Source organism: Podarcis liolepis (genome assembly GCF_965112155.1).
Source record: "Podarcis liolepis genome assembly, chromosome: 15".
In the NCBI taxonomy this organism is placed as follows: Eukaryota; Metazoa; Chordata; class Lepidosauria; order Squamata; family Lacertidae; genus Podarcis; species Podarcis liolepis.
The window spans coordinates 17,891,448-17,919,280 of record NC_139566.1 but is presented as its reverse complement, the minus strand read 5'-3'; the positions used below and the strand labels follow the sequence as shown (position 1 = coordinate 17,919,280).

Below are 27,833 nucleotides of genomic sequence, written 5' to 3'. Positions count from 1 at the left end.
GCTTCTGAATACCAGTTGCTGGAAACCACAGGAGTGGAGAGGGCTCTTGTGCTCGGGTCCTGCTTGCGGGTTTCCTAAAAGAGGTGTCTGGTTGGCTGCTGTGATAAAAGGATGCTGGACTAGATGGGCCTGTGGCCTGATCCAGCTGCAGGGCTGTCCTTAGGTTCTGAGGATGAAGGAGAGAAAGGACAGGGAAAGTAACTTTCAGGACAGTGACGTTCTGGAGAGCCAGAGAGGGCGAGAGAAGGGAAGATGGAGGGAAATGAGGCAATGGGAAGATGCAGCAGAGTCAGCTGCCATAGTGGCTTCTGTTACCAGTGAGCAAATTATTCGGACAACACTTTCCACTGCAGGAAACAAGATGCCCCAGGCCAACAAGAAAGGCAGTGGGCCATCCTTTGGCCACTGCAAAGGAGAGAGGCTGGCTGCTATCCAGATCAATGCAAAGTACACTTAAGTCCTAGTGCGACAAGTGAGATTTAAGTGAGCTTAGCAGTGCTGGCTTGCAGCCTTTGTACATGCTCTCAAGCGAAGGGCAAAGGATGTTAAGTGGAGGTGCCAGCTCCCAACATTTGAGAGAGGCTTAAATCGTGAGATTTTATGCAAATCATGTCATAGGCGTTGACTCCCCTTAACAATTACACACACACACACACACACACACTGCAATCTTAAGCTTACTCAGAAATCAATCCTGCTGAATTTGATGGAATGTAAACCCTATTCAGGTGTTCAGGACGTGGCTTACCTAAACACACACGGATTAGACAAATTCAGGGAGGTTAAGGTTGTCAGCGGCTACTAGCCAGGTTGCCTGTGCTGTGTCTCCATGATCAGAGCCAGGGTTAGACAAATTCATGGAAGAGAGGACTGTTGATGGCTTCTAGCCATGATGGCTACGCTCTGTCTTCACAGCTGGAGGCAACAATGCTTCTGAATACCAGTTGCTGGAAACAGCAAGAAGGGAGAGTGTTCTTGTGCTCAGAGACTGCTTGCAAATTCCCTACAGGTGTCTGGTGAGAACAGGATGCTGGACTAGATGGGCTGTTGGCCTCATCCAGCAAGCTCTTCTTATGTTCTTATACAAGCATATAAGTGTGCTCATGCCATGCCCCACCAAAATCTTGTGAGCAATTAAGTGGTTAAATTACAGGAAGAGCTATATAATGCCATCTGAGCAAACAACCTGTAGTCATCTTCAAATTAACATGGTACTCATTCAGTGTCACTATTTGTGTCTTTTGTTTCTTCATTAAAATTGCATATCAAATTGTTTTGTTTATTTTTGGAACTTGGTTGAGTCATAATTTGCCGCAAGTGATGCATCGATGTGTTCATGGCATAACTTTTTTCAGAAACAATGAGATCTGGCGATTTGTAAGTTGGTGGCTTTGGAATGCAGAGCCCATGAACTTCCTTCTTCCTTTCCAGACCCGAGTTAGGCACTGATGAAACTGTCCTTTGCCACCTGGGGTTCCAAGTGCTTCTCTAATCTTTTCAAGTTAATCTTTTCTTAGAATTATATCCTACCTTTTCCTCCAATGAGCTCAAGGTGGCCTACAGACTTCTCCTCTGCATTCTATGCTCACAACAATCCTGTGATGTAGGTTTGGCTGAGAGACCAGGACTGGCCCAAGGTCACCCAGTGAGCTTCAAAACTGAGTGGGGATTCCAACCCTTGTCTCCCAGGTCCTAGTTGGACACTATGCTGGCTGCACCTGTGGAACTGCATACCCGCTTCACTGTGACTAGGGAGCTGATTCTTGCATCTGGTGTGGATAAGCATATTCCAGGGAAACTCACACCTGCTAGCAACTGCTAGGTTAGAGTACTCTTATCAAACCTCATTCAGAAGAGGTATGTAAATTCCAATTTAAACAGCAGGCTCCTGATGCAGTTGCAGAGTCTAATCCAATGCCAAAACAAATATTTGGAGATATGATAGGTTTCTCAGTTCTGCTGTGCAGATTTTTGAATACCTTTTCAGTACGCAGTTTTTAGAATTCTTGGTCTCGCCTTGATTTGTTTTATTTTATTTTGGCAATCTTCCAGTATGAAAATCTCATAGGCTTTTAACCATTAGAGCTTAATGACTGATTTGTGTTATTTATCAAATGCTATTAACTTCTCTGTTTATGATCAAATGCTATCTAATGATGTGGCATATACTGACAATAGATCCTGTCATATGGGACATGGGTGGCGCTGTGGTCTAAACCCCTGAGCCTCTTGGGCTTGCTGATTGGAAGGCCGGTGGTTCGAATCCCTGCAATGGGGCGAGCTCCCGTTGCTCTGTCCCAGCTCCTGCCAACCTAGCAGTTCAAAAGCACACCAGTGCAAGTAGATCAAAAGGTACCGCTGCAGCAGGAAGGTAAACAGTGTTTCTGTGTGCTCTGGCTTCCATCATGGTGTCCCATTGTGCCAGAAGCGGTTTAGTCATGCTAGCCAAATGACCCAGAAAGCTGACTGTGGACAAACACCGGCTCCCTCGACCTGAAAGTGAGATGAGTGCCACAACTCCATGGTCGCTTTTGATTGGATTTAACCATCCAGGGGTCCTTTAGATCCTGTCAACTTTAATGTGCTGCAGACTTTAGGGAATCAATTGAAAGCTAATCAGGGCTTTGTTAACAAGAAAAGCAGTTGAAAGTGTGCTTGATCATCACTGGTTATTTTTATCTAAAATGTGCAACACGGCATATTGTGTCTATTCCCCTCTCTGTGATGGTGAGACCCAGCACTGGCCCGTGTGAACCATAGTGTCTCAGAGTAGAGTGTTAGGCAGTTTGGTTTTTCCAGTAAAAAAACACCCTGAAATACAAAGGCCAGTGATTTTATATGGATGCAGAGCTGGGTAACTCTTTCCCTGGGTATCACTATAGTGAAAAACTTAGGTTCTTTGCAAAAGTCAAGAGAGGAAATCCAGTTCAGTTTTAGTCTGGAGGTGTCAACAATAACTGTAAGGGTGTATGACTCTACTGTTTTTCTGTCTGTATGATGTGAGTGGAGTACAGTGGTACCTCAGGTTACATACGCTTCAGGTTACATACGCTTCAGGTTACAGACTCCGCTAACCCAGAAATAGTACCTCGGGTTAAGAACTTTGCTTCAGGATGAGAACAGAAATCGTCCTCCGGCAGCAGCAGGAGGCCCCATTAGCTAAAGTGGTGCTTCAGGTTAATAACAGTTTCAGGTTAAGAATGGACCTCCAGAACAAATTAAGTTCTTAACCCGAGGTACCACTGCATTCATCATAGGACATTCCCCAGAATCCTTTAACATGTAGCAGTTCTCTGGCAAGTGGAAAGCATTCCCGAAACCCACTATTATTATGTAGCCACTGTCTATGCTATGAAATTATGTGCACCCTTGCAAGTCTCTGTAAAGTGCTAAATACCACTGCATGCTGAATATTCAGTTGTGGGGGGGGGGAATCAGATGCCATGTATCCAATACTGAAATCACGTATCATCAAATTCTTTTGGAGAACGCCTGCAGCAGGCATAAGGACATAAGAGTCGCCGCTGGATCAGGCCAGAGGCCCATCTAGTGCAGTATCCTGTTGTCACAGTGACCAACCAGATGTCCCAATCGGGGGGTGTGTGAGAGAGTGACTTTTTAAAAACTTTGTAAAGAGCAGAACATAGGAAGTGGGCTAAATTCCTTTTTCATTGTTGTGTAGGACTGGCACATTCTACCCTTGAACATGACGAGAAATATGCTCGCTCTTTTGGGAAATTGCACCCCTTTTCACCCCGGCTTAGTCTTTCAATAGCCTGGCCCTTGAGAGTAGACAGCTGATTCATTCTGGCTCATGGTCATCAATCCCTGGTGGCTGCTTCATCAAGGCCACTAGAATTTTGCAGTCTTGAACATGGACCGGTTGCTATCATGAAGAGCTTTTTGCATTCCAGAAGTAACTTCTAGGATACAAGGATGCTAGACTGAAGCTGCCTTGGGGCTCATAACTGCTTGGCTGTTGATTTGCTTCCCACCAGCTCAACCTCTACATTTGTAAATAAACAGGTTTTGCTGGTTAAAGCCAAGAGGGTCTTGGTTCTTTCCGTTAAAGGTTAGTTTTACAAATATAATTGGTTGTCAACAGCTGTGAGCTGTCCTGAGATTTGAGGATAAAGGGGGGTATACAGATTTACAATAAACAACAACAGTTCAGAACATAGTTAAAACTGTAGAATTCACTCCTGCAGGAGGCAGTGATGACCACCAACTTAGATGCCTTTAAAAGAGCATTACATAAAATCTGCTTGCAGGTAGAGGCACCTGGCTGGCCAGTGTGAGAACAGGGTACAGGATTAGATGAACCATTGGCCTGATCCAGCAAGGCTAGTCTTACGTTCTTATGTGTGCACATTGAAGTGCATTGAAGCATGTATGTGTGAAACCCTTCTGCTGCTTAGAGATTTTCCTTCTAGATACTCTGAACCCTGAAGGACCCTGCTAGCAACTCACACTAAAGAATGCTAAGACATCCTGCCAAATGGATCCCCAGGGACAAAGCACGGGGTGCATTTAGAAGTAGAGAATATTGCATTTGTTTTTCCTGATTGTAATGCTAGTGCTTCCACCCCGTTTTCTAGTGTTCCTTTCACACAACACCACCTGTTGCTTTATGGGATTATGGCTTTTTGATGGATTTAGCAGAATGCCACGTTAAATTTAATTCACACAATGTGAACACAAAGTGACACAATGACAAATGTCATTGGACAACGTCGCTATACTCTTTCTGAACATGCCTGCTTCTGTTCCCCCATGAAAATGGCAGGAAAGAACTGCATGCTAGCATTACCACTCCAAATTTCGTTAGTTTACTCCTGCAGTTTTCTGGGTTCAGGGGACTGCAAATGGATTCCCCCCTGGAATCAAAGAACACAGAAATGAACGCTAAACATGCACTGTTTTCCATTAATTTTCTGGAAATGGCTTTTGCATTGTGTGAAACCTCAAATATAACATAGAAATTAACAGTTAGGGAAATACAGTGGTACCTTGGTTCTCAAACGCCTTGGTACTCAAACAACTTGGAACCCAAACAGTGCAAACCTGGAAGTAAGTAAGGTTTGCAAACTTTTTTCGGAAGCCGAACGTGCTCCATTTTGCATGTTACGCTTCCATTTGGAGTGTTACGCTGACAATTTGAGTGTTACCCTGAGGTCTGTCTGTTTTTGCTATTTATTTTGCGTTTTTGTTTTTGCGGCTCTTTTTGTTTTGTTTTTGTGACTGTGTGGAACCCAGTTCAGTTACTGATAGATTGACTGTGTGACTGCAGTTTATTGCTTTCATTTTATGGCTCAATGGTCTCGTTAGATAGTAAAATTCATGTTAAATTGCTGTTTTGGGGTTGTTTTTAAAAGTCTGGAACAGATTAATCCATTTTGCATGACTTTCTATGGGAAAGTGCACCTTGGTTTTGGAACACTTTGGTTTTGGAATGGACTTCTGGAACGGATTAAGTTTGAGAACCAATGTACCACCGTAGAATAAACTGCCATGTGAATGCAGCTAGGGAGGGTGATTTACCAGGCACACGAAACCCAAAATACAAGCTATGCATGGGAAACAAGGACAGTTTGAGCTTGTTAAACGGATAATGTTGCCTGCTGCTCCCTTGACTTCTGTGGCTGTGGGTAGCTCCAGGGTTTGGGACAGCAGCATCCTGGCCTCCCTGTTCGCCCAGGCTTTCCTGTTTCGCTCCTTGTCACAGTGACAAGGTGACAGCAGGGAACCGGGCCTGTTGTTCTGTTTACGGCCATTGTCGCTGCAGCAACAGCCCTCGGAGCAAGGGACACAGCCCCAGCAAGAGGCTGGGTTTGCAACAGCAAGGAAATAAGCAATGTACGAAACCCCAAAGCCGCTGTGGCTTCTCGTTGCAAGGCTGGGCACACCCTTGGCTCCGGGTGCAGCTTCCCCAGCCGGTAAAACCTTGGCGGCAGCGGCGGCCTCCTGGAGCAGGAGAAAACAGAGCAGAGAGAAAGTCGGTTTTCGTGACTCACTAGAGGGAGTGAAGTGAGGGGCTTGTGGTGATGGCGGCGGCTTCCCTCGACCCTTTTGTGTCCTCATTGTGCCCTCCTGGAGAAATGTGCACACACCAAGATAGGGCTTAGAACCCAACTCCCTGGCAGGCCTGCTGTTGTTTTTAATATGCATGGATTTTTCTGCATATGGAGAAGTAGTGTCATAACATAAGAAAATGACCCATCCAGTCCAACATCCTGTTCTCACAGTGGCTGACCAGACAAGAGCTCTCTAGCCCTATGGCATCCTGTGCATAGCTGTCAATGTTTCCCTTTTTTAAAGGGAAATTCCCTTATTCCGAATAGGGTTCCTCGCAAGAAAAGGGGAAAGTTGACAGCTATGATCCTGTGGCAACTGGTATTCAGAAGCATTGCTGCTTCTGACTGTGGGAGCAGATCATAGCCATCCTGGCTAGTAACCATTGATATCCCTCTCTGCCATGAATTTGTCCCATCCTCTTTTAAAGTCATCCAGGGTGGTGGCCATTGCTGCCTTCACGAGGTAGTTCCATAGTTTAACTACGTGCTGCTTGAAGAAGTCATTTCTTTGATTTGTCTTGAATCTTCCTACAGTGTTGGGGGGGCATTGTGAATGACTCTTCTCCTGCAGGGCAGAGAGGGCAGGTCTGCCTGACGCCAAGTGCAACAGAGGTGTGTGTGTGTGTTTGATATCGGTTGCCAGCCATGCAACCAATGGGCCAGTCTTTTGCTCTGACTAAGCTGGTGCAATCTCAGACTCTGTCGACACAAAACTGCTGAGCAGACAGCAGGAGTCTGAGCCGCGTCCCGAAATCTTCTTGCTCCCTGCACACGTCTGTGACTGTCAAAGGGCTCATGAGAGTCGCCCTCCTAAAGGGCCGCTAGGACACGCCTTAGGGTGCTACTGTTGTGTGCCAAAGGGGCACCTCTGAAAAGGGCCACAGCTGGCTCAATAGAAAAGTTTGCAGAGTGATCTTCCTTTCATTCTCTTTTTGGAAGTGAATTCCACTGATCTGCCGCCACAGCTACAAATCCCAGTCCGTCACTGTGCGATAACTGTGCAAACTTCTGGGCAGGGTAACTGTGCTGGAGGCAGGATCATAAAAAGCTGCAGCGTCAGCAAAACAGGTGAGTCGTATCCAGCGCTGCCGTTTCCAAGCTGGAACAGATTTCTGCTCGTGTAGCAGGTCTTCCCTCTCCTCCTCCTCTTCCTGCCCCCTGCCCCCTCAGAATGTTGGGAACCCCCTCCCCCCCAGGCAAATTTGGGGGGCTTCTTGTGAGACTCTCCAGGGAGGGGAGAGGAAGGGGAAAGTCTTGCAATGCAAGCGAAACTGCACCTATCTCAGGAATTCCGAGCATTTAGAGAGTGCATCAAAGCACTCATCCTTCCCTGCATTATATTGCAATCCCTGTGACAACCCCGTAAGCTAGGTCAGAATTGTTGCACTGATATTGAGTGTTCCTGGGAGAGATTGTGGCCTGCTTCCAGCTGGGCGGATCCTGTTGCTCTTCTGTTCTAAGCTGCAAGCAGAATTGCAAACATATATGATGTTTGGACCCTGCTCTGTGGGGACCACTACAGTGGGTGGGGCAGAACTACAGTGGGCGGGGCTTTTGTACAGTGGGCGGGGCTTTTGAAAGTTAGGGCACAGCCGCTATGACCCTTGCAGTGGGTACCATTTTATTACTTTTTATTTAAAATAATCAGTCTTTTAATTAGGTCTGAAACACATCTCTGGCTGTAATTAAAAGAGAGAAAATGAAAGTGAGGTATAGTGCTGAGATACCATAATTGTATCACTTTTTTTAGAAGTGATTTTTAAAAGCTCTTTGACTCACTGCTGTTTTAGCAGCATGGTAAATGGCAATGATCAGAAAGTTTTTGTTTTTTTAAAATGATAATATTATAGCATTATGTTGTTTGTGGTGCTATATCTCTTTTTCTGGGGAAAATATTGTTACATGCCACCCCAATCTTCAAGCGGTGCGATATTCCAGAGGTCCAAGCCCTTACCCATTGGTTCGTGTTTCTTTTGGTAATGAGGCACAGCAGAGACTGTGGTGTCTTTATGCTATATGGTTCATTTACACATACATTCAACAGAGTCAGCAATGGAGGGGTTCAGAGCATTACACGCCAAGCGAGTCTTGCTTCTGCCATAGCTGTACCTTTGGATCCAAACAGACTCCACCCATGGCTCTGACTCTGTAGCTTGCTCTATTTTACAAACTAACACCTTTTCACTTCGATCACACCATAGCCAACTAAAATCCTAAAAACCTCCTCCTAATGAAAACTCTGGCATTGTCTTCTGACTAACGATCTCAGAGCTCAGGGAGGGGCCCTCCTCCTTTACTGGCTGCCACAGAGTCTCTTTTCTGCCGGTGGCCCACCTCCCTGTCTTTGTTCTCTACTGATGATGGCCCATCTCTCAAGTGATTTCCTGAGCATGGAAAAACTTGTTTGGCCTGTGTTTTGGCACTGCTAAATCCAGTGTCTGACAGCCCATCTTAATACTCCAAGCATTGATTACACTCCCAACACTTACTAAATTCAGGAATTATAGGTGTCTGACACCCAGAAACTCTGGCACCAACAAACGCATAGCAATACGTTGTTCTGAAAATGTTTTAGCACTAATTGAAAGATTGATTAATAAAAACTTAATGGGGTCATGAAATGACACCCAATGCAATGGTTATGATAAATGTGTGCCGAGCTGCGGTGGGTTTGCTGTGATAGATTTGTAAGGGCAGAAGCTTAGTGGTAGAGCATTTGAGAGGCAAGTGGCACTCCCAAAGTTACCTGGTGAGTTTCATGGATGAGTGAAGATTTGAACCCTGGTCTCTCCGAAAACCTAGTAGTCCTGCACGGTAACCACCACAACACCATTGGCTGTGGGCCACATTTTGGGACACCCCCCCCCAGGGTTTTCATCCAGAATTAGTGACACAAGGCCTGGCCCAACCCCTGGAACCTCCAGGTGGCCTCAGGTAATGAGAAAGGCCCTTTTTGTGGCCTGACACACACACACACACCCGTCAGAGAAGACAACACAGGTCTGGATATGTAACCTGTCTGTGGATCCACAGCCCTTTTGGTGTTGCTGCTGCTGTTCACCAGTTAGGAGTCGGAAAGCCTTGCTAGTTTGCTTAAAATCAGCCAGAGATCAGCAAGTGGATCCTAACATTGCTTCACACACACCCTTCCTGTCCCAGGACAGCAGAAGGAATCCAAGGAAACCTGCCTTTATATAAATTGATCTTGGAGAAATTACAGAGTAAGAATGTAGATGGGCGTAGGGAGTGACTCGTGTGGCTTCTGTGAATGGAATTAGCCAGCCTCTTGAACTGCAGCTGATAATAGTAACAACAACAACTACTACTACTACTACTATTATTACTATTACTATTGCAAAAAGCATCCCTGCTGACCTTTCCAGCAGGCCCCAGAAATGCACGAGCACATTGTGAGTCATGCGCGACAGGATCCGTCTTGGCCTTCCCCGCCTTCTCTGCGCATGCTCCGCTCTCCTTCGCTGTGTCTCCCCACGGAGAGCAGGTTTGGCAAGACTGTTGTCGAGCAGGGAGGGAGGGAGCCCAGCTGGCGGGGGGTGGGTGGGATTAAGGGTTCAAGAGAAATGACCCCGGAGAAATCTGGTTCGGCTGGTTGGGTGCCTTCCTTTCTCACGTAACTCCCACTCAGAGGTGAGTTTCAGGAGCACCTTTTTTCTCATTTGGAGGCCATATATATATATATATATATATATATATATATATATATATGTACATATATCACTTGGGTTTGGTGGAGAGACACCTCTGGGCGATGGGACGGCGGCAGGCAAGAAGGGAACCGGCTGGAAAGGTTATTATTTTTTGTAACACCTGCAGTCACGCACAAGGGAGGGCTCCTCTCCCAGAAGCTGAAAAGTGCTGGAATCCAGATGCTTTGATGGAGGTTTTTTTAAAAAAAAAAAGAAAGAAAGAAAAACATCCTCGGTGAGACCCAAGTTTGAATGCCATGATCCCTCCTAAGCAGGTGTTGACCAGGGGAGCAAAGAGCTGTGGTTGCCTTTGACAGCTAACGTGGCTTCTTTTTGTGTGTCACCCACACATGTGGCCTGGTGCTTTGCAGCCACAGGAAACATCGAAACAGGTCTCTGCCCTGGGGACCTTACAGTGCAAAATTTTGACAGTGTGGCTAGACAGTCACAGGAGGGAAGGGAGAGGCGAGAGGAGGGAGGCAAGGGTTGTCAGGGCACGCAGTGACATGTACATAATCACGGACAATTAAGGATGTGAGGGCTAAATTAGACACGGCATGAAAAGTCTGTCATTGCCTTGTCTAGTGGTGGCGTATTCTTTGATTAAAAGCAATGGGGCAGTGGATTGGATCAGGAACGACAGTGTGGTGTAGTGGTTCGAGTACCAGACTATGATATGGGAAACCAGGGTTCAGATCCCCCACTTGGCCATGAAGCTCGCTGTCACTCTCAGCCTAATCTACCTCATAGTGTTGTTGAGAGGATAAAAATGGAGGAGAACTATGTACGCTACCTTGAGCTCCTTGGAGGAACGGCGGGATATAAATGTGACAATCAATCAATCAATCAATCAATCATAAGCACTGGGGGACAGGGGGACCCATCCCCCTCACATCATTTTTTCCTGATCAGAATCTCCCATTTGAGGTTCGCTTTCCCCCACACCCCCATAAAATGCACAAACCGCTTGATTGCAACAAGCCTCAAAGTGGTTGACAAAGAGAGAAAAACAACAAAATCATTGCCAAAACAGTTAAAAACAACTGTTCAATAACATTCAAGTAAAAGTTAAAATCAGTGATAAACTAAAAACAGATTAAGACACAGACCAGTGTTCCATACATGGCATGTCTAAACAAAAGTGTTTTTAGCAGGCACCGAACAGTGTACTGTGAAGGTGCCTACCTGATATCAGTAGTCAGGGGGTTCCAAAGTATGGTTCTGCCACATGAAAAAAAGGCTTTTCTCACAAATGGGAAGAGGCGGGAGGAGGCTCAACATGGCCATGGTGGCTGCTGGTAAGCCCAACAGGTCATGGAATATTGAGGGGTCCTGGCCCCCTGCTTGAATTTTTTTTTTTGGGGGGGGGAGCTGGGTCTCTTGGTTCCCACCCCCAGATGACACCACCTGTAACAGTCCCAGTTATGCAGAGCAAAGCAGTTGCGAGGCTACATATGGGGTAAGGTGATCTCGCAGGTATTGCAGCCTTCCCTAACTTGATGCCCCCTAATATTCCGCGGCCCGTCGGGCCTACCCACAGCTGCAAAGGCAACCCGAGCGCAAAGGGACCCTCTCTTCCTGAATACCAGCAACTGGTATTCAGAAGCATTGCTGCCTCAGACCACAGAGGCAGAGCATAGCCACCCTGGCTAGTAGCACCTCCCATGAATTTGCCTTATCCTCTTTTAAAGGCATCCAAGCTGGTAGCCATCACTGCTTCTGGGTGGGGGGGAGGTGAGTTCCACAGTTTAAAAGGACTTAATGCCTTAATGCCCCACAGAGGGGTTTTTTTAGTGGAGGGAAATAATTGGCCCTGGCTGGGATCATAGAGTCATGGAATTGTAGAGTTGAAAGAGACCACATGGGTCATCTAGGAACCTTTCGCCCAATGCAGGGCTCAAACCCACAACCCTGGGATTAATAATAATAATTTTTATTTATACCCCAGCCAAGGCCGGGCTCAGGGCGGCTAACAAGCAATAATAAAAATAAGTTGAATGAATACAACTTAAAAACAAAATTAAAATACAACATTAAAATATTAAAACATTAAAATATTAAAATGTAGCCTCATCGCAGGAGGAGAAAGGAAAAGAAAAAAGAAAGAGGGGGAGGGAAATCAAATTGGCTCCAAGCCAAAGGCCAGATGGAACAACTCTGTCTTACAGGCCCTGCGGAAAGAAATCAGACCCTGCAGGGCCCTGGTCTCATGAGGCAGAGCGTTTCACCAGGCCGGAGCCAGAGTTGAAAAGGCCCTGGCTCTGGTTGAAGCCATTAAGAGTCTCATGCTCTACCAACTGTGCTATCTGGCCTGGACTAGGCAACTGTCTGGACTTGTCCTGCAGGGATGTTTGTTTGTCTTAATTATCCAAACCTGCTTGGACTTTAATGCCACAGCAGGCACTTTGAATTGGCTGCTATTTGCAAAAGTTGGCACCAAGAGGACTCCTTCAAGGGCAAGACACCATTGCAGTACACAGTGCCTGAAGTGTCCCTCTCCCTCAGGAACATCACCACCAGTCTTAATTGGAAGTTGATGTTCCAGTGCTGCCATCTCCCTCCTCAAGCAATTTGCTTCTATGAGATGGTGCTATATTGCATTTTATGAGAGAAGAAAATTTTATTGAGAATTTGCATATTGAAAGCACTTCAGATTGCCAACTAGATATTCATTCTAATTTGCTGCGGCTTGACCTAATTTTCAAATTTCATGTTATAGGCCTCTTGCATGCCTTTAATTAAATGTATCGTTCATCGGAATGCAGTTGAACATCATGTTTTGATTTATGGACTGGGCTTTTTTAATATAACGTTTAACACTCACCAAAATTTCAGATTCATGAATGTCCAAAACCAGATTTCATTAGTGTGTTTTCAGACTGGGATTAAATCCTTCCTCCAAGTCATACTGGCTAACTAATTCATCCCGGTGGTTCCTCCCTCTCCTTTTTTCCTTTTCTGGAAGCTTGTAAGGATGTGGTTTGATTTTCTTTCTTAAGTCTCAGGATTCTAATACTGAATTTTGAACAGCCTTGCCCATGTTGCCTTCAGATCTTTCTGACTGCAGCTCCCATCATAGATCATGGAATTGTAGAGTTGGAAGGGACCCTGAGGATCATCTAGTCCAACCCCTTGCAATGTAGAAATATGCAGCTTTCCTATATGCGGATCAAACCTGCAACCTTGGCATTATCAGCACCATGCTCTAACCAACTGAGCTATCTAGGCTGCAGTTTCAAACAGCATGACCAAGATGGACTGCTAGCTAGGGCTGATGGAAGCTGTAGTCCAGGTATCTATACAGGGACCCAGGTTGAGGTTGGCTGCTTTGAACATTAAAAGCCTTTATGGTAGGACCTACCTTGAATCTATCTTGAGAGATTCAGCCTTCATGAACCCCTTTCCGAAATGGCCTGATCCAAATTTTGCAGATGAATGTGTGGATGGGAACACAGATTTTGCACTTCTCTGAATGTCATAACTGTTTGTTTCATTAAATCTATACAGCAGTTGATTATAGAAAAAATTCAAAGCGCTTTCAGTCCTTGACAGGTAACCTGCTTAAAACCTTATTTGATTATGTCTTTTGAGACCCCTTTTCTGTTTTTTAAAAAAGTGCTGACCAGGGCTGAAAGTGATGTAGAATAGAAGTAATGGAGGAAAAAATGTTGGAACAACCCTGTCCCTCAGCAACCTGGTGCCTTCCACATGTTTTGTTTTCCCTTCGGCACCAACCAGCATATCTGGAGGTCGCCTGGCTGGCAAAGGCTGCTGAATCCTGAATCAGGAAGTTCTCAGTTTGAATCTCACCTCTGCCATGACTTAAACAAGGCCCCTCACCTTTCCGCTTCTGGGGATTGTGATACTGGACTACCATCCAAGGTTGTTGACAAGATTCCTAGGAGGATGTGTACGTAAAGTGCCTTGGACATGTCATATAAATGGGTTGGGTGCCTTCTGAAACTTGCAATGATGGCCAATGTATTCAAATTCATGAATACCAATTTCAAATTCAGATTCAAGGAGTGCTGTAATGAATATGGTCTGAGGCCAGGAATAAATTGCTGAGCCCTGTTTTAAATGGCTACTGAACCTTGGAGTTAACATTGTTTTAGGCGTTTCCCATATAATCTCTCCTAGGGCTGAGTCAAATGAACTTTATTGGTTAGTAAGAAAGATCTGGGATGCGTGTGAAAGATTTCAGGAAAACCTCCCCTTCCTTGCGGTTTTCTCGTTCATTTTGTTTGCCATCAGTTTAGGGCAGGGGTGAACAGATCAGTCTACTTCTAGTGATATTTTCACATGTGTTCATTCAGAAGCCTGTTTTATGTTCATTTACACATCAGTCTACAGTTTTTAAAAATGCATGATTTCAAAATATATCTTACCCCAAAACAATGTGCAATTTTCTGGAGCCAAGAAGGCTTTTTTGATTTGTATCTAAAAAAGCTCAACAACTTTTGGGTTTTTGCCTTTTGAAATATGACAGCCCTATTATAGACAGATCTGACTGGCTACCTGGTATCATTATGAAGTCAAAACATAATGAAGACATGGTTCTCTCACACACTCTCAGCTGTCTGTCTGATATCATCAGGCTGTCAAATCTGATTGGTTCTGAGGTATCATCATGAAGTCAGTTCAGAGAAAGGGCAATGCTTCCTGCCCTCATTCTGCACTCGTGGGGGGTGGGTGATGGAGACGGTCATGAGACGAAATTCTAAGTGAATGAATACTTATTCTCTGGAACCCCTGAAAAAATAGCCAAAGGGAGCAGGGGCTCTATACAGGTTAGAAATACCGTATTTTTCTGTCTATAAGATGCCCCCGTGTATAAGACACCCCCTATTTTGGGGGACTCAGATTTAAGAAAATGGGGGGAGATGTATCTGTGTATAAGACACCCCCTAATTTTTGACATTATTTTTTAGGAAGAAAAACCTAGTCTTATACATAGAAAAATACTGTGGATGCATTTGGGGCAGGGGTTGTCAACCTGGTCCCTACCGCTCATTAGTGGGCGTTTCAGGATTCTAGGTGGGCGGCAGGGGGTTCTACGGCACAAGCTGAATCCTCCTTCCATCGAGCACTGGTGGGCGGTAAGGAAATTTTACCATCAAGAAAGATGCATTAGTGGGCGGTAGATATAAAAAGGTTGACTACCCCTGATATGGGGTCTGCCCCCTAACCTTTTTCATTCAGTAGTCTGGCTTCTAGTGCTTTGTATGTTGGCCTTCCTGGTTATGCTGGCAAATATGTAATTTAAATGTTCCTCCTCTGTACAATGGTGAGGAACAGTATAGCTATGTGCTCTGACATTGCACAAGAGTGTTGCCTTTTGTGCAGGAGAAGACGTGGGCCTTGTCTTGAGACATCATATCCTGTTCAGCATAGTCACCAATTACTAGCACTGATTGGGTGTGTCATTTGTACACCTGAGGATGCTTCAATCTTCTTCTCGTGGCTTCTAACCATTCAGCTGCCTTTTTTCCAGCCTCATGGAACCAAGCACCACTTCGGTATTAATTATAATTATCAAAGGACATTGGGTAAAAGCCCCCGTTAAATAAGTTTCAGTAAGAATTTGGGGAAATGTACTCAACGTTATACACTGATGATATATAATACTGTACAGTGTACCCATTGTTGTCAAATGTAAAATGACTGAAAATGATTTGGTTCCAATGTGAACTTAACATAATTCCTCTAATTTTTAATCAAAAGTTTGAGGAATATTGACTTCCCAAGTCTCAGTCTGGATCTGACCATTTCTGGTGTAATTTTTTTGCTATTCAAAAATAGCTTCTTCTCCATCACTGCTCTTCTGGGGCCCAAATAAGACACCTTGCAGGGCTTCTGCCAGCCTGAAGATAAAATTGTGGTCTAGGTCATGGGTAGCCAACATGGTGCCCTCCAGATGTTGTGTACTACAATTCCCATAAGCCCCAGCTAGCACGCCCAGCCACCATGGATTATGACAGTTGTCCAGAACATTTGGAGGGCACCATGCTGATGACTCCTGAGGTAGGTGGACCAGTGGCCTGACGTGGGAACCTTCCCATGTGAGGCTACGTAAGCAGAAGTATACAGACCTAAGGAAGTCATAGTTGCATTCTGTTCTGCCTTGGTCAGCTCCCACTTGGAGTCTTGTTTCCACCACAGTTTAAGAAGGATATTGGCAAGCTTGAATGTGTGCGGAGGAGGACAACCAGGATGATAAAAGGTCTGGAAACCAAGCCTTATAAGGAATGGTTAAGGGAGCTGGATATGTTTAGCCTGGAGAAGAGAAGACTGGGAGGTGATATGATAGTCATCTTCAAATATCTAAAGGGTTGTCACATGGAAGATGGAGCAAGCTTGTTTTCTGCTGCACCAGAGGGGAGGTGCTGAGCAATAGATTCAAATGATAAGAAAGGAGATTCCGATGAAACGTTAGGAATAATTTTCTGGTGCTAAGAGCTGTTTGGCAGTGGAACAGACTCCCTCACTGGAGTTTTTTAAGCAGAGGTTGGATGATCATCTGTCAGGGATTCTCTAACTGTGATTCCTACATTGCAGGGGGTTGGACTAAATGACTCTTGATGTACCTTCCAACTCTATGATTCTGTGATTCTGTTCAATGTTCCTACACTGCTTCCAAGATCCATTTACTGTTGACTAACTCTATTAGGGAGCCATTTGACTCCTCAGTATTTTCTGCCCTGAACCACTCCACGGTTAGGGTTTGGTCAAGATGTTGACCCTGGGCCACTGACTATGTCAGTCTTAGTCAAGCTGACGTTATGATGAGACTTTGGGATGTGTGCTATGGCATGACATCAGCAAATATCCCTTGGCCAAGCAGTGCAGTGCATGCAGGACACAGCTCACACCCTCCTGGGCCAGCGGAGGAAGGTCACTTACTCACCGGACAGGTACTCACGTCTTTATCTGATGTACCAACATGTTAGGACTCAAACAGTGAGGATGTCACATTTTCTTCCTCATTCTAAATGTGGAAGTCAAACAAGAGCATGACTGGCTTCTTCAGAAATGTTTGTTCATTACAACATCCAATGTACCTGACCATATCCTCGTACGCCGCGTTAATTCATCCTAAGGAGGCTTCGCCAACCTGAGGCCCTCCAGTTGCTTTGGAATTCTATTCCAGCTGTGCTGGCTATGGCTGATGGAATTGTGGTTCAGAACATTTGTAGGGCTTCACATTTGGTGAAGGGTGATCTGAAGTAACTACAGTGCCTGGTTTCGTACACACAAGTGCCAACAAGGTTTAAGATCCCTAATTCACTCATTACAGGTATGTGATGAAAAAGTGGAAATAAGCCATTTCTGAATAGGGTTGCCAGGGCAGGAGCATCCCAGACCCTGAGATTTGAGAGCTCAAACTTGAGACCTGGGTGCTATCTCTGGTGATGTCACAGAGTTGGCCCCTGGTGATTCTTCCTCTGTGCTCCCTCCCACCACTGAGCCCTGGAGACGGAATTCAATTGGGAGAGGAGAGGAGTGGGCAGACCCTTTCCCTCCAAGAGTCTATATCTGGGTGCCAGAAAAGTATCTGTTTGGGAATTTCAAAAACTCATCAGCCAGAGTTGTCACACACCCTTTGTGGAATAATTGGAAAGTTCCTTGATTTATGAAAAAGGTCCCCCCCCCCTCAGTCCCTCCCCTCAATTCGACAAGCAACAATATTGAGTGCTACCTTTTGATGTGGTAGTGATTATTCCAAGCCCCTGGAATATATGTCATACTCCACCTGCTTGATTGGGGCACTGAATTTAGGCAGGGTTCTGCATTTAGAGCTTACTGGGAAAGAATGCTGGCTGTAAAACCATACACTTGTATTGTGAGACGAAGAATGAAACAATTATTATTATTTCTGTAGTCCAAAATATCTGGAGGGCAGCAGGCTAGTAAAGGCTGCTTTAAGATGATATAATTACAGTATTGCATGACAACAAAACGGTTTGTGTCCCAAAGAACTGCTTCCCCCCTGTGGCGCAATGGGTCAGTGCATCTGGCTGTTAACCAGAAAGTTGGTGGTTCAAGAACATAACAGAGCACCTGGGGTCCTATTCTAAGGGCTGCTACAGAGTTGGTGAGCCCATGTCTCTTGCCTGTGCCACTTGAACCCCTCTGCTCATTGAAAACCATTGTGTCATTGAAAACCATTATGTCATGGAGAAAGACTCTAGCTTATTCTTCTCTGGTCTCTGAACCCTGGTGTCCCCCAAGCCCCAATTGAGTGCTCTAAGCACTGCACCACACCAGTTATCTGGACCCTTGGCCTGACTCAGCAGAAGCATTCATCCCCGGTTCCTTGTCAAAACAGTTCTGCGAGCTGAGCCAAGGCTCTGTCTCCTGAGTCAGCTTTGGCAAAAGCACAAGCACCACATTTCTCGATGGAATTGGGTTCCCCGCCTCCAGACGGCCCTAACCATTGAGATCCCTGCCGCCTCTGCCGCCTTTGAAATGGTGTTGCATGCTGCTGTTTACCTTCCAGGTATCTTTTGGCCAGGCGCCCGTTCCCTGGGTGTGAGAGGGCTGATTCAGTCAGGTGGCATGAGAAGGGATGAGGAAGGAAGCTGAGTTCTCTCTCTCTCTCTCTCTCGGATGCAGCCGTGTGGCAAAAGAGGCTTTTCTCTTTCATGGTTATGTTTTCTTTGCTGACTGAATGCAGAGTCCTAAGCAAACACCATTTACTGACACCACCTAAAAAACACATATCAGGTTTCTTGTGCCAGGTTCCTCTGGGCAAGGGGATGTTTAGGTGTCAGGTAGCCTTGGTGCCCTGCAGATGTTTTGCACTACAGCTCCCATCAACTCCAACCAGTGCTAGCAGGGGATGTTGGGAGTTGTAGTACAGAAGGGCCATGATGGTGGGGGCTGATGGGAGTTGTAGTCTGAAACATCTGGAGGCACCCCATCGGTGCAAGCTGTCTTAAAGGAAAGGCCAGCTCTTTGCCACAAAGTCCTTCCTCCTGTGCCTCGGTTTCCTCTTTGAAACAGAACAGGATGGGACTAAACTCGGAAGATTTGTTTTGATCCAGGATCACTATGTCCCCTGGCCTGGCTTAACATTTCAGGGTTTTGGTTTCTTTGGAAGCTCTGTGCAGGTGGGAGAATGAGGGGGTTGGATTCTGAGGTGAAGTGAAACTGACTGAGATGTTTCAAGCCACAGTCGGGGAATGCTAATTTGAATGTTTCTAGAAAAATAGCACCTTAGCCTGTGCCCTAGATCTGCTAGTTTTCTCCTTGCAGAGAGAAAACTCACTCCTTGAGAGCCAGTGTGGTGTAGTGGTTAAGAGCGGTAGTCTTGTAATCTGGGGAACCGGGTTCGCGTCTCCGCTCCTCCACATGCAGCTGCTGGGTGACCTTGGGCCAGTCACACTTCTCTGAAGTCTCTCAGCCCCACTCACCTCACAGAGTGTTTGTTGTGGGGGAGGAAGGGAAAGGAGAATGTTAGCCGCTTTGAGACTCCTTAAAGGGAGTGAAAGGCGGGATATCAAATCCAAACTCTTCTTCTACTCTTCTTATTTCATGCAAGGGGACGTACCAAAGGGAAACCCTCCACATGGCATCTGAAGTACTGTAATCCATTATATCACCTCAGAAGTTCATACAGCCTAATTCCCACCACATTCTGGGGCATGTGCAGATCTCACCTCAGGGTCTCTGAGACAAGACTTTTCCTCAGGGTGAGAAGCTACCAGGCCCACCCTCCAGCTTTCTCCTTCTTGCAATTTACAGTTTAACCCACTCTTTATGTCTGGCGTGTTGTTCCGGACTAACTGTCCATCCTACCTTCCCACCCTTCCTGCGAAAGAAAGTGGTGTGGAGGGAGAGACCCCATTGAAGGTATAATCTACAGCAGCCGTTCTATCGGGCTATAAGAGCAGGAGAAGGACAGGCCTGTAGGGTTCTGTGGCCGTTCTACCAAAAGACCACCACCTTTTTACTTCTCCCTGAAATACTTCCATTTTATCTGGTCATTGCAAGAGCTGTTACAGAGAAATAGTACCTGAGCGAAATTATTTTTCCCCTCCTCTTTTCCAGCCCCTTTTCCTTTTGTGTTGTGTCTTTAAGCCAGAGGGCAGGAACCGACATACCACTGACATTTGAAAGCTGTTTTGGCTGAAAAGGAGGGCAAAAACTTGTGCCCAGCAAGGTGCAGGGACTCCAGCAAACTGCTACCTTCCTTTCCCCCAGCTTCAGCAGTAAAGCAGTAATCATGGTACCCTACTTTGCAGGGCTGTTGTAAGGTTACTGAGAAAACATAGGCAGCAAAGTGCCTTTCTGGGTGCAAATCTGTGCAAACGTTCTGGGAAGTAAACCCTGTTGCACTCAGTCAGACTTTCCCTGGAGTAAACATGTGTAGGGTTGCACTGTACACCGTGTTGATTACTTAATTAAAAGGCCATTGAGGAGACATGGGTCACCTTGAGCTCAGTCACTGCCTCTCAGCCTAACATACCTCACAGGGTTGTTGTTGTTGTAGAGATTAAATGAGATAGGGAGGAAGCCATGCGAGCCACTTTGAGCTCCTTGGGGGGAAAAGGTGGGATATAAATGCAATAAATAAGTAACAGCAGAGGGTTTACAGCAATGATAAATTGCTTTTTTAAAAAACACACGCAGCAGTTATAAGTTGTGTTTAAAAATAAAACAAAACAATGGGGCCCTAAAATAAATTAAAATATCTACACTAGCTGGTGAATCCCTTTTCCTGTACAGGGAGCTCCGCACGCACAGCCCCTCCTTGCCTGGGGAAGTCTCGGCAGTTTGCAGGCGGAGGGAGGAGATCCCACAAGCTGTGGCAGAGCCCAGGTATCTGTGCAGGCAGGTTTACCTGGACTCTCTGGCCTGTCCGCTTCCCTGGAGGCAGGAGGAGCCTTATGCCACCGGTGGTTCCGGCTCTGGAAAGGATCCACGGGAGGCCAGGCAAGGAGAACACCTCTGCTGCAGGGGCAAAAGGATTCGAGGTGGGGTGGGAGCTGGGGGGTGTGTGTGTGGAGAGAGGGAGTGGGGCAGAGAGGCCCTTTTTCTAACATGCCATAAAAATGCAGCCAGATGCACAAGGTCTCCTTCAAATGCAGCGAGGGTCCTTTCTGGTTCCTGCTTTTCTGTTTTGTGTGTTTTGTTAAAATGTCACCAGTCAACGACAAAGAAATAAATTAATGGCAAAGAAAGAAATGTAAGCCCACCCACAAGCCACGCTGTATGGCTATCCTCACCCGGCTGCCATGAGGTGATCTCAGGGGCCAGTCCCTGCCTCTCACTCTCACCTATCTCACAGGGTTGTTATGGTGGGGATTGAGCAGGGGGGGGGGGAGAACTGTGTAAGCTCCACAGAGAAAAAAGTGGAATATGAAGGCAAATACAGTGGTACCTTGGATTAAGAACAGCTTAGTTTATGAACAACTTGGATTAAGAATGCTGCAAACCCGGAAGTAGGTGTTTTGGTTTGTGAACTATGCCTTGGAATAAGAACATGTTTTGCTCCCGATTGAGTGTGTACCATTTGTAAATTGAGTCCCCCACTGCTATGGGAAAGCACGCCTTTGGTTTAAGAACAGACTTCCGGAACGGATTAAGTTCGTAAACCAAGGTACCACTGTAATAACGATAACAACAACAACAACAACTAAAACCTCATGCAAAGTGACAAGCGAGTGAGCTTTTGTGTCCTCCAGAGCTTTTCTTCAGGATGGCTGTTAAGAGGATGCAGCAGGGCAAGGTGGGGAGAGGAATAGAGAGAGAATGAGCTAGATACAGTGGTACCTCAGGTTACAGACGCTTCAGGTTACATACGCTTCAGGTTACAGACCCCGCTAACCCAGAAAAAGTACCCCGGGTTAAGAACTTTGCTTCAGGATGAGAACAGAAATCGTTCTCTGGCGCACGGCAGCAGCAGGAGGCCCCATTAGCTAAAGTGGTGCTTCAGGTTAAGAACAGTTTTGGGTTAAGAATGGACCTCCAGAATGAATTAAGTTCTTAACCCGAGGTTAACCTTGGTTGTTGAACTTAATCCGTTCTGGGAGCCCGTTTTGACTCCAAAATTGTTCGAAAACCAAGGCGCGGCTTCCGATTGGCTGCAGGAGCTTCCTGCACTCAATCAGAAGCCACATCGGACATTCGGCTTCCAAAAAACAATCTGTGTTTGTGGTGTTTGGGAACCGATTTGTTCGGGAGCCAAGCCATTCGACAGCCAAGGTACCACTGTACTTTTAAAGCCTGCAGACTTTGAGGCTTTAGCATCTCTGCTCTGCTGCTGTTTTGCTCAACATTCTGCTGAATTGTCCTGGAATGCTTGGACCTTGGGTAGCACTGACATTGCCAGGATTAGTGATGTTTTTATCATCTCTATTTCAGGGCTCTTCTGTTTGGGCCACATTTTATTCTGTTTTCCCCATGCTTTCTAGGCACTGGTCCGAGCAGTTTTTCTTTTGCCCTCTCCGCTTTCCCTGAGAAAGACCCGTTGTTTACTGCTGAATTGGGACGAGTGTCAATCTGCAGGGAACCTGACTGACGTTCCTTAGGATTCAGTGGTAAACAACTGGTTTCCCTGGAGGAAGTGGGAAACCTCGGAATTGTGCATAGAAAAAATGGGACAAGCAGATTCAAGTGAGGATGAACCCTTAATAGACTTTTTGGGGGTATTGTTTGAATTATATTATGGTGTAAATATTTTTTCTAATGATTATGTTTCATATGAATTTAGCTTTTTGTTTTTTACCCTTTTTTGTATATTATCCCTATACCTGTGAGTATAGGGTGGTATACAAATTGTTGTTGTTGTTGTTGTTAGCATAAGCTGCGTTGAGTCCCGGTCCAGTTGAAAAAGTGGAATTATTATTATTATTATTATTATTATTATTATTATTATTATTATTATTATTTCTATGCCACCTACACACAGATGAGCTTGCGGGTTGTCACTTAACCCTTCCCTGTCTCCTCAGGTGTGCTGGCAAAAATCCTGGCATCCCAGAACAGCATCACTGCAGTGCTTGGCAAAGATGTGGTCCTCCCCTGTTCCTACCAGGTCTCAGAGGGCGAGAGGGTGGTTCAGATCACGTGGATGAAGCGGCGGGAGGACGGGACAGCCCAGGAGTTGGCGGTGCTGAACTGGCAACACGGGACCCACGTGCAGGTTGCCTATTCAGGGCGAGTGCTGCGACAGTCCGAAGGATCCCTAGAAGATGGCTCCATCCTGCTGAAGAATGCGGTGCAGGCCGACGAGGGGGCATACGAGTGCCACCTCATTACCTTCCCTAGGGGCAGTTTTGAGTCCAGCCTGACCCTCAAGATCCTAGGTAAGGACCTTCTAATGAACCCTCAAACCGAGCCCTGGGTCTGACTTGGGTGGTAGATCTCTGTCTGGGCTGGCTTCAGGTGAGGGTCCGCAGAACTGAATGCTGTGCAGTTAAAACCAATCCCTGCACATACAAAGCTAGCATGTCAGGGAAAACGCTCTTACATCAATCTTCCTGACATGCTAGTGGTGTTGTTGTTGTTGTTTTATCTTCAGGGATTATTATTTTTTTAAAATGCATATATTGGATTATTGGATATTATTTTATCTGATAGAAGTTGCTTATTTTAAAGTCATATTTTTATCGTGACTTATATGCCTTGAATTGGGTTGTTTATGGGATGTGCAACCCTTGTTGCATATTTTGTGCTTTCTACCGGCGAGCAAACTGCCTTGGGTATAGCCGTGCAGAAAGGGGGGATACAAATTAAAAGTGAAATGACACAAAATGCATATACAGTGGAACCTCGGTTGTCAAACGCTTCGGAAGCCGAACAATTCGGAACCTGAACGCCAACAACCCAGAAGTGAATGCTTCCGTTTTTGAACAATTTTTGGAAGTCAAATGGCTTCTGGGGAGTTTTTTTCTTTTCTCTCCATTGAACTTGCTGGCAGCCTTTTGATCCTTGGTTGTCGAATGTTCCGGAACGGATGACGTTCGACAACCAAGGTTCCACTGTATGTCTTTGCATGGAGAAGTATTCATATACCCCAACCTCTGCTTGCAGCCTAAAGTCTGAGACTCAACGTGTATACAACCCCCGCACACACACCCACACACCAGCACACACTTCATCCTGGTGTAATCTGACAGTTGGGAACCAGTTACTTTGCCGAGTTTCTGGGAATGTTCACACTAAATCTGTTACCCACCATGGCTGTTAAACCACTGTGGGGGTCTTTTTTCATAAAATCATAGATTTGTAGAGTTGGAAGGGATCCCCAAGGGGTCATCTAGTACAATCCACCACACACACACACACACACACACACACACACACACACACACACCGCTGTGCCGGAATCACAACTAAAGAATCGCTGGCAAGAGGCCTCCAGCAAAGGAGAGCCCTCCACCTTCCCAGGGAGGCCATTCCACTATCTTTTTTCCCCCTAAAAAAGTTTTTAGTCATTTTATATCACAAATAAACAACACAAACAGGAAAACAAACAATACAAATAGATTCTTGTCTTATCCTTATTTTTTCTAAACATTGTTAGGTGGGCTTCCCCAAGTCCCCCCATCTGATTTTCATTTTACCTCATCTTTAGTAGTTTACATATATAATAATTTCTAACCATTTTTTTAAAATCACACTTACTTTAACCATAAAAATCTTCACATTTTATCACTTGCAAATAATACTATTTTAAAATGCACTATCTTCTACTTCTAACCCTGCAGCCTAAATCCACTTCCAAAGCTATTCTAAGATTTAAATATTAACATATTTTTTCAAATATTCCTTAAACGTCTTCCAATCTTCTTCCACCATCTCTTCCCTCTGGTCTCGGAGCCATTCCATTGTCTTAACCGCTCTTTGCCCTCAGAAAGTTCTTCCAGACATTTAGCCTCATTTTCCTCTTCCTCTGGCTGCAGTTCCCCCGTTGCCCACCTTGAACCTTGGCCCCCCACTGGAGGAGGGGCAGGGCCGGACTCTGGCTGCCTCCTGCACTGCGGAAGGGAACCCCGTGCCCACGGTGACCTGGGAGACGGAAGTGCGTGGCACGGACAGCAGCCGCGTCTCCTCGCACCCCCGCTCGGCCTCCGTCACCAGCGAGTTCTACGTGGTGCCCGGGCGGAGCATGCACGGCAAGGCCCTCACCTGCATCGTCTCCCACCCGGGGCTGCAGCACAAGAAGAGGATCACGCACACCCTCAACGTGGCATGTGGGTATCTGCCGGCCCTCTGGGGTGGGTCGAACCATCGCCGCACAAAAGGGGTGGTGTGGGGACTTTCTGGGCACAAGGGTCACTCATATCCCCTCAGGGACCTACCTTTCAAGGACAATGTGTTTCAGGTGGTTGTGGCCGGAGGCAAAACTAGCCAGAGCCACAAGGTTAGCTCTTAAGTTTAGGCCGTGCATTTAAGGCACATTTAAAGCAAACAGCTGTGGGGAACTGTAGTTTCCACAACTGAGCTACATTTCCCCATAATCCGCGGAAAACTGCAGTTCCCAGAGTTCTTTGGGGGAGGTTATGTGCAGTGGATGTGCTTTAGATGTATGGTGTGTGGCCTGTTGTACACAGAAAGTCAGTTTTCTCTGTGTACACATGCACACCCCTCGATTCTCCATCTGAGCAAGCAAGAGGCATGATCACAGTTGAAAGGCACATTCCCACCACGAAAAAGGACCCAAGGAGGGTGCTGTGCAAGCCAGCCAGGGGTGGGGTCTAGGGAGGTGGACATGGCATGAGAACAGTCCTGAGGGCCAGATAGGAAAGCCCAAAGGAGCCACCTTTTGACCTGGGCCTGTCGTGCCTCACCACTGTCAAACCAAGATATCCAGCCCAAAGCTAAGGCTAAACAGTGATTTGGCACAATTCATGAATTTGATCCAGCAATTTGCAAAATTTGTCTAATCATTTTACTGATTCTTTAGAATCTTTATTTGGGAGTAATTCCTGAATTTCTGAGTAGACATGAGCAGGCCTGTGCTGTTAATCTCCGACTTCCGTACACACACACGTGGGATGTCTTTGAGACCTTTGAGCACGCAGCTCCTTGAGGGGAACTCTGTTGAGAACTCTCAGCACCCTGAACAGGCCACACTTCCCAGGATCCTCTGGGGGAAGCCGTGGCAGTTTAAAGTGGTGAGATTCTGCTTTAAAATGCACAGTGCAGGGGGCGTGGGCTGCTCTCTCCTCTCTGCCACTTTGACCTCTCTTAACACTGCCTCCACCCAGATCTCTCGGATGCCTCAGTCCTGGGCCACGAAGAGGGGGAAGATTGGGTCGCAGGAAAGGAAGGGGCATTCCTGAAGTGCCTCGGAGATGGGAACCCCCCACCAACTTACAACTGGACACGGTCAGTCGCTTTTCTGTGCTTCAAGAGATGGCTTCCTCTTTCTAAACAGGGAAGAGGCCTGAAGTTTTGTTTCTTTATTCAGCATGGGGGCAGTTGCCAGGGGCAGAAAAGTGGGTGTGGCCAGAGGCCAAGGGTGGGTGTGGCCAGTGGGGGTGACTATAGGTAGGTAGTGGGTGTGGCCAGAGGCAAAAGCAGGTGGATTAATGGCTATGACCTTTACCTTTTCACAGTAGGCTACATTCCAGCCTCAGAAAAGTAAGGCATTCCTACACACACCTAAGCAAAAGGTATTTTTTCACATCTTGAGCATACATTCCAGCAAAAGCACTTGAGAGGGCATGGACCAGGAACCCTGAGCAAGTGTAAACTGGGAGGGGGGGCATGGCCCAAAGAGAACTCCGAGGGTAAGATAGAGAGGTCCCAAGGGCCACATTGGGCTCCTGGGGATGCACCTCTTTCGTGGTGATGAGATGAGAATTTCAGACAAGGACGCTGAAGAGCCAGATTCATATCTGTCACGGGGCTCTCTGGTTTAGCTTGGACCGATCAGACTCTCGCACACTAACTTGTCTCGCAGGGTTGTTGTGAGGATAAAATGGCAGTGGTGGTGGTGGGGAGGAATAGGATGCATGGGTCGTGTATGCCTCCAGCTCCTTGGGGGAAAGGTAGGATAGGAATGTGAATCGTCCGGAGTTTTTTAAAATCAAAGAATGTATACCTGACTTTATAATTCCAGGAATTTACGCAGTAGTCATTTATTAAATTTGTATGCCGCCTGCCCTGGAGCCTCTAGGCATTCGGAATAAGAAATGCAATTAAAAATCCATAAATGCAATTGTATAAGAACATCAACAGCCCATCTCTCCAGCTGAAACATTTTGAAAACCCTGCTTGCCGTAGGAGCCAGTTTGTCTAGTCTGCGTCCCAGATAAATCACAAGTCTTGATCTTGTCCCAGGTTTTTTTCTTTGGAGGATGCTTTGTTAAAATCGATTTGAATTCCGCAGATGCCCTATCTCTGAATAATGCGTGGCTGTGTCTTTATCTCTTGCCCACTCATGCAACAATGTACACACACTAATTTTAAGGTGGCATGCTGTGGTCAGCCTGCCGTTTGGCACATGGAAAATGGGCAAAAGCGTTTTGAGGTGTTGGTAACAGTTTGCAGGACAGGCACTGCCTTGACTTTTAGAAGAGTGTTGCAGTCAGTCCCAGTCTCCAAACAGTGAGAGACTCCAGGGGTGTCTGCACTTACCCAGGGCTTAATTTCTTTGGAATGAAGTGCCAATGGAGACCGTGGTGCCTTTCGGATATATGCTTTTGCTTGGCTTTAAAAGGGGATCGTACAGATTTATGGAGAAGAAGGCTATAGCCACGATGGAGACTGTACTCTGCCTCCACAGTTGGAGGCAGTAATGCTTCTGAATACCATTTACAGGAGAGGAGAGGCCTCTTGTTCCTGGGTCCTGCTTGTGGGCATCCCTTTGGGGCACCTGGTTGGCCACTCGGAGAACAGGATGCTGGACAAGATGGGGCATGGCCCTAATCCAGCAGGGCTCTTCGAATGTTCTTATATCCTAGCCTCCACGTGTTACAGAAGCCTTGTGCATTGCAGATGATTCTTGGGTGTGTTTTTCACAAGTCCATTCTGCTCCCACCATAGCTGTCAACCTTCCTTTTTTTGTGGAAAATTCCCTTATTCCAGCGCTGCT

General features: G+C 46.2%; 1 protein-coding gene across 2 annotated transcripts in view; it reads left to right on the top strand.

Moving 5' to 3' along the window:
* NECTIN4 (nectin cell adhesion molecule 4) overlaps window positions 1-27,833 on the top strand; it is an 85,595-nt gene that overhangs the window by 41,112 nt on the left and 16,650 nt on the right. For both annotated transcript variants that reach the window (XM_083478123.1, XM_083478124.1), the window contains 3 exons: window positions 22,741-23,094; window positions 24,694-24,984; window positions 26,002-26,122. In XM_083478123.1, the coding sequence (XP_083334249.1) occupies window positions 22,741-23,094; window positions 24,694-24,984; window positions 26,002-26,122 (766 nt within the window). The remainder of the gene's footprint in view (window positions 1-22,740; window positions 23,095-24,693; window positions 24,985-26,001; window positions 26,123-27,833) is intronic.